Here is a 6,083-nt window from a genome sequence, read left to right as displayed (position 1 = left end):
ATCTTAGAATGCCCTACTACAAACATTCCAATAAAATGTTGACAAATTAAAAAAATTATATTATTTGCATCATTCTGTCAAATCAGAATTTTTTCTATAGCACTACTTCTTTAGTGCTAGTCCATCAGCATTAAAGTGTGCTTAATTAAGTTAAACTGGGTTTAATAACATGCATGTGGCAAGTTTTCCAATACTGTAAGCTTATGTTTGTGTTGTTAAGAGCAAATCAGGCACTGGGGCACCAATTTAATAATCCCGCCTCAGGCACCATAAATCCTAAGGATGGCCCTGCCTGAACCCCTCATTCCCGGCCCCAGCCCACAGCCCTCACCCCTGCAGCCCAACCCGCTGCCCCCGCCCTGAGCCCCAAACGCCCCTGCCCCAGCTCCGTTGGGTCGCAGGCATCAACAATTCTCTTCAACTGGGTCGCCCTAAAACCACTGCTTGGGGCAGTCTCTCTGCACAGTGGGGCAAAGAGCGGCCCGGCCCCGCGCGGCCGTTCAATGCCCCGAAGCGCTCCGACACCAGGGTGAGGGGCCGCAGGTAGCACGGTGGGGGTTCGAGCCGGACTGTACTGTCTGCTCCCGTCCGCGTGTCCCCCATTGCCGCCTCCGCCCGCGCAGCCTCCCTAGGGCCCTGCGAACCAGAACAGCCGGCGTGATGCTGAGCCCGCCGCACTGAGGCAGTGCGGAGACCCGCCCACACGCACGGGATGAGCCCGGGATCCTCCACCGCTGCAGCGCTCCCCGCAGCCAGCTGGGCCGGCGCCCCGCCCCCCTCTCTCACACTGGCCAGGCGTTCACCCACCCGCTGTCTGGGGTCTATTCCCTCGCCGGGCAGCAGGGGCTGCTCAGCCGAGCAGTGACCCCCTCCCCCCAAGCCCTTGGAAGAGGAGCCCCTCTTGGCCCATTCTCCTTCCGGCACCGTAACCTCGGCCCCGCCCCTCCACGCACGTTCTCTACGAACCCTATTGGGCGATGGCTGTAGCAATAACCCGGAAGTGGGGGCGGGGCGGCCGCTGTACTCCCCGCACGCACGTGGGTGGGCTGCCGGAGCGGGGCGCGCTCCGTGGTGTCTGTATGTGTTCCAGAGCAGCCCCCGCAGGTGGGTACCCAGGCAGCCCCGGCCCCGTTCCCCCGCCCCCGGGGCAACGCGCGGGTCGCTCACATCTTTCCCTTGTGCCCGCAGCTCCGGGGCCCGGCCGGCCGCCGGTGGCGGAGGAGGAGGCGGAGATGCCGGAGCTGTCTGACAGCAGCGGCGAGGAGGCCTGGGAGGACGAGGAGGACCTCCCGGAGCGGCAGACCCCCTGCCTCTTCTGTGATCGGTTCGTGCGCGCAGCTGGGGAGCTGGTCGCTGGGGGCCCGAGGAGGGAGCGGCTACCTTGGCCTCTCGTGGCTGCTTCTGGCTTGATGTTGGGGGTGGAGGGGCCCTTGCGGGCAGACCGGGCACGGGTGGTTGGCTGGGAGAGGCCCCGCGGGCGGCCTGCCGTAGTCGCTCCCCAGTTGTCTGTTGCTCACTGGGATGATGCCCTTCATTCCCCCTTCTCGCACCCGCTTGCCTCCTAGAACCAGCCTGGCAGCTGGGGCCTGCAGCGCCTGCTCCGAACCCAGCTGCCGTCAGACGAGCGGTTTGTGTTTGCGGTGCTGTTTTCTCAAAGCAAATATCCTAGGGCACGTTATTCCTGCGTGTTTTCCTGTCAGTCGAGCCCAGCTCTGCTGCTGATTTGCTGAGTGATTGTGGGTAACTCTTGCTCCCTTTCTGTGCCCCTGTTTCTGTTCCCATTCACGGTATCTTGTCTGCTTAATTCCTATTCTAAAGTTTACGATCTGATGCTGTAGGTTTGTACAGTGACTCGCACAACGGGGCTCTGATCTCAGCTGGCACTTCTAGTTGCTGTTGTAATATTAATATTAACTTTAGTTTGTAGGTGGGAATAGTGATGGGCACAGGCTGTGAAAATAAATAGATCAATAGTTTGAATTTTGGAGTTCTTTTGCTAGAAAGATACAGAGTCCACAGGGACAAAGTTAAAGTAGGGAGAAATAGTGTTTTTTTTTTTTTTAAAGATTGTGTTTCTCTGAGGAAAACAAAGGACTATCTTTCTCTTTACTCTATTCTTCAGCAAATAGAGGCTTTTATTCTCCTGTGACATGGGTGTCATGTTGTTTGGAGAGTCTTATGATTGCCTGCCTCAGGGCAGACTCAAAAGCAGGGCAGACACCCCAAACTGGAGGTATGTTCCACAATTAGATTTCATTAACCCAGTACCAGATGTGAACTCTTTTTTACCAGTTAACACATTAAAATCATAGCCTGACATCTAGCTTTTGTCAATAAAATTAATCCTGTGGGAAATTTTAAAACAGACAAACACCAAGATTTTTATCACATTATCTCAAAGCACTCCATAAAAAACAATTAGGCTACACAGCTTTGTTGTGGTAGGTAAGAAATATTTCGGCACCACTTAATACTTCCTGTACTAAATGCAAAAGTCTGTTTAAATGATTTATAGCAGCAGTATGGGATAGGTTAGTTCTCTTGCATGTATGTCACACCTGGCTCTAAACAATCTAAATTTAAATTAGTGTTATAATACCTATTAACTCAGTGTATATTCATCTCTCTCTTTTTACCTGCAGGCTGTTCAGTTCTGCTGAAGATACATTTTCCCACTGTAAATTGGTGCATCAGTTTAATATTAGTAACATGATCCATAAGCATGGTAAGTACTTCTGTGATAATTTTTAACTCTTTGCCATGAAATGACATTTTATTTAATTTTTTTTGCGTGTGTGTGGGGACCAAGAAAGGAAAATAATTTAAAAAGAGCAAAAACCTCTTTCTGAAGACTTGGCAAACAAAACACATTTCTGTCTGGGCCATGTATACCCTACTGATCCTAATAAAATTCCTACACAACATTTCCATGTTGGGCACTTTTTGTCCTTTATATCTATCAGTAAAGATCTGTCTAAACTGTAGACAGAATCAGTTAAGTGTGAACAGTGTCTGACCGTTACTGCTAACATAGCTGAGCGCATCTACCCAGGAGCCATTTTCCCTTCTTAGCTCTTTCATACCTGCTACATTGAACAGCCACGTTTGTACTAGGGCATTCTAAGATCTGAAAATGCCTCAACTGTTTTTCACCAGATGCAGTCCCATTTACATTTATAATTCTACTGTTGCCTTAAAAAGGCTGTTATCTTTTTGACACATTGGTGTTTAGATGATTTTAAATAAGACCTATTTACACTGCAGAATAGAACTGTTTTATGGTGTCAGGGCAGTCATGCTGTAACCAGGGTCCCTGTCATGGTTCTACCAGTAGCGTAGGATAAATTTCAGAAATTATCTATTAGGGAGAGAGTAGGATGTGGATTGGATGTGAAGAGAATAGGGAGGAGGCTTTGAATTAGTTTCTGCAACTTTGACTTAAAACTTTCAGAAGCCTGCATGCGAAGCAAAGTGGGGGTTGAGAAGGGATGTAGGGAAGGGTTGCAGATGAAACTGGATGGACAAGGATCTCAAACAGGTTATTAAGAGAGCTTGCAAGTAACGAAAAAGGGATGGATCAGCCAGGAAAGCTACCTCTTGAACGTCAGGAAGTATAGGGTGTGTGTGGGGAGTGATAACTGCCAAAAGCCAAGCAGAATTGGATCTTACAAAGGAAATTAAAACCAATAGTAAAAGATTCTTAAACCATATAAATAAAAAGAAAACACCACTAAGCACTGAGGATGGGATGGAGATTAAAGTAATGTAGGTATGGCTCAACACCTACACTAATACTTTGCCTCAGTTTTTAAGAAGAGTAATCTGGAGTTTGGGGGGCAGTGGCAGGGTGACTAATGAGGAAGAGGATATAGAAGTAGAAATTACTACATCGGAGATGGAAGCCAAACTCAAACAGCTTAATGGGACCAAATCAGGGAGCCTGGATAATCTCCATCCAATAATAAAGGAACTACCACATGAAATTGCAACTCCAATAGCAAGGATTTTTATTGAATCTCTGAACTTGGAGATTGTGCCCTGACTGCAGAATTGCAAATATAGTACCTATATTTAAGAAGGGGAAGCAGGGGAAGTGATCTGGGAAACTACAGGCACATTAGTTTGACCTCAATTCTATTCAAAGTCTTAGAACAAACTTTGAAAGAGAGTAGTTAAGGAAACAGAAATAAATGGTAATTGGGGTAAAATAGAACAAACCTTTACAAAGGGTAGATGCGCCAAACCAGTTGTCTTCTCAAAGAAAGATGAGGTTGATTTTCTAGACAAAGGAAATACAATAGATGTAATCTACCTGGATTTCAGTAAAGCATTTGCTACAGTTCCATATGGGAAATAATTGTTAAATTGGAGAAGATAGGGATTAATAGGAGAATCCAAAGGCGGGTAAAGAACTGGGTAAAGGGGAGACTACAACGGGTCTGCTGAAAGGTGAGCTGTCAGGCTTGAGAGAGGGTACTGGTAGAGTTCCTCAAAGATTGGTCCTGGGGCCAGTTTTATTTTATACTTTAATTCATGAGCTTGGCCCAAAAATTGGGGGTGTCCTAATAAAATTTGTGGTTGTCGCAAAGTTGGGAGATAACTCCCATATGGAGGAGGACTGGAATATTATATAACAGTGGTCTCCAACCTTTTTATGCCCAAGATCACTTTTTGAATTTAAGGGTAACCCAGGATCTACCCCGCCTCTTCCCTGAGGCCCTGCCCCTTCCCCAAAGCACCACCCCACTCACTCCATTTGCCGCCCCCCCGGGTCACTTGCTCTCCCCTGCCCTCACTCACTTTCACGGGGATGGGGCAGCGGGTTTGGGAGAGGAGTGGGCTCTGGGCTGGGGCTGAGGAGTTCGCACTGTGGGAGGGGGCTCTGAGCTGAGCCTGGGGCAGGAGGTTGGGGTGCAGGAAGAGGCAATGGGGTGTAAGCTCTGGGAAGGAGTTTGGGTGCAGGAGGGGGCTCTGGGCTGGGCAGAGTGTTGGGGTTCAGGAGGAGGTACAGAGTGCTGGCTCTGGGAGGAGGGTCAGGGCTGGGGCAAGGGGTTGGGGTGCAGGAAGGGGTACGAGGTGCTGGCTTTGGGAGGGAGCTCAGGACTGGGGTTCAGAGTGCAGGAAGGAGTTTGGGATGCTGGCTCTGGGAGGGAGCTCAGGACTGGGTTTGGGGTGTTGCCTCCTGCTGGGCAGCACTTACCTCCGGCGGCTCCCGGTCGGCGCAGCAAGGCTAAGGCAGGCTCCCTGCCTGCCCCATCCCCACGCCGCTCCCAGAAGGGGCCAACGCACCCCTGCCGCCCCGAGGGGAGGGCTCTGAGTTATGACAGAGAATTATTTCCCAGGTATCTGTCATGTGGTTGTGCCCATATGTTCAAGGCTTAACTGATTGCTGTATTTGAGGTAGGGAAGGAATTTTCTCCCAGGTCAGATTGACAGACAGGGGTGGGGGAGAGGCCTTTCATCTTTCTCTGCAGCATGGTTTGAACTAGAGTAAATGATAGATTAATATAGAAACCTAATGGAATAGTTCTGTTGCTGTCCTGGTATAGCAAATATGGGATATGTTTAAACCACTTTTGTTACTGTGCTACATAGCCAGTTTAAGGGATTGTTTGTCATAAATTAGTCCTAGCTGACAGAATTTATTCAATAATTAGAAAGCTGCTAATGTGTATCAGAATTGTCATGGGATAAAATACCAGCATTTATACTCCGGTTTCTAGCCAGAGAGTCTTACTATTGATGTTACTGTGGATGTTGCCGCCTTTCTCAGCAAGCCAGGTGGAAAGCTGTTTGCTAAGTGACAGAATTCCCTGTTAGATAATCTGTTTACATGTGTTCAGTTTTTAGTGTGTAGCAAATATAAACTGAAGACCGAATTAAAGGATCTGACACTTAATCCTGAAGAAAAATATCAGAACAATGTAGATGGCAAATTAAGATAGGGACACTGGCCAATTGAACAACTAATTATGTGATTTTTAGTGTTACATGAGCTTTTTTTCTTTTGCAGCACTTGAGTTTTATGGATACATTAAGCTAATAAACTTTGTTAGAATGAAGGTAAGTGGACAGTTTATTAC

General features: G+C 48.2%; 1 protein-coding gene across 6 annotated transcripts in view; it reads left to right on the top strand.

Annotated features, from left to right (window-relative positions):
- The first annotated feature begins 674 nt into the window (after positions 1–674).
- The window catches only part of PRMT3 (protein arginine methyltransferase 3), a 112,123-nt gene continuing 106,714 nt past the window's right edge, over positions 675–6,083 (top strand). For 3 of the 6 annotated variants that reach the window (XM_065592575.1, XM_065592578.1, XM_065592576.1), the window contains exons 1-4: positions 954–1,104; positions 1,189–1,324; positions 2,643–2,725; positions 6,014–6,063. In XM_065592575.1, the coding sequence (XP_065448647.1) occupies positions 978–1,104; positions 1,189–1,324; positions 2,643–2,725; positions 6,014–6,063 (396 nt within the window). In that variant the 5' untranslated portion in view covers positions 954–977. Of the gene's footprint in view, positions 1,105–1,188; positions 1,325–2,083; positions 2,234–2,642; positions 2,726–6,013; positions 6,064–6,083 lie in introns of those variants that run through there. The other 3 variants (XM_005305334.4, XM_065592577.1, XM_005305335.5) reach the window with 3 other exon arrangements.

This window comes from Chrysemys picta, chromosome 4, assembly GCF_011386835.1.
Source record: "Chrysemys picta bellii isolate R12L10 chromosome 4, ASM1138683v2, whole genome shotgun sequence".
Classification (NCBI taxonomy): domain Eukaryota; kingdom Metazoa; phylum Chordata; order Testudines; family Emydidae; genus Chrysemys; species Chrysemys picta.
The sequence above is the reverse complement of the archived record's forward strand: the minus strand, read 5'-3'. Positions and strand labels throughout refer to the sequence as shown.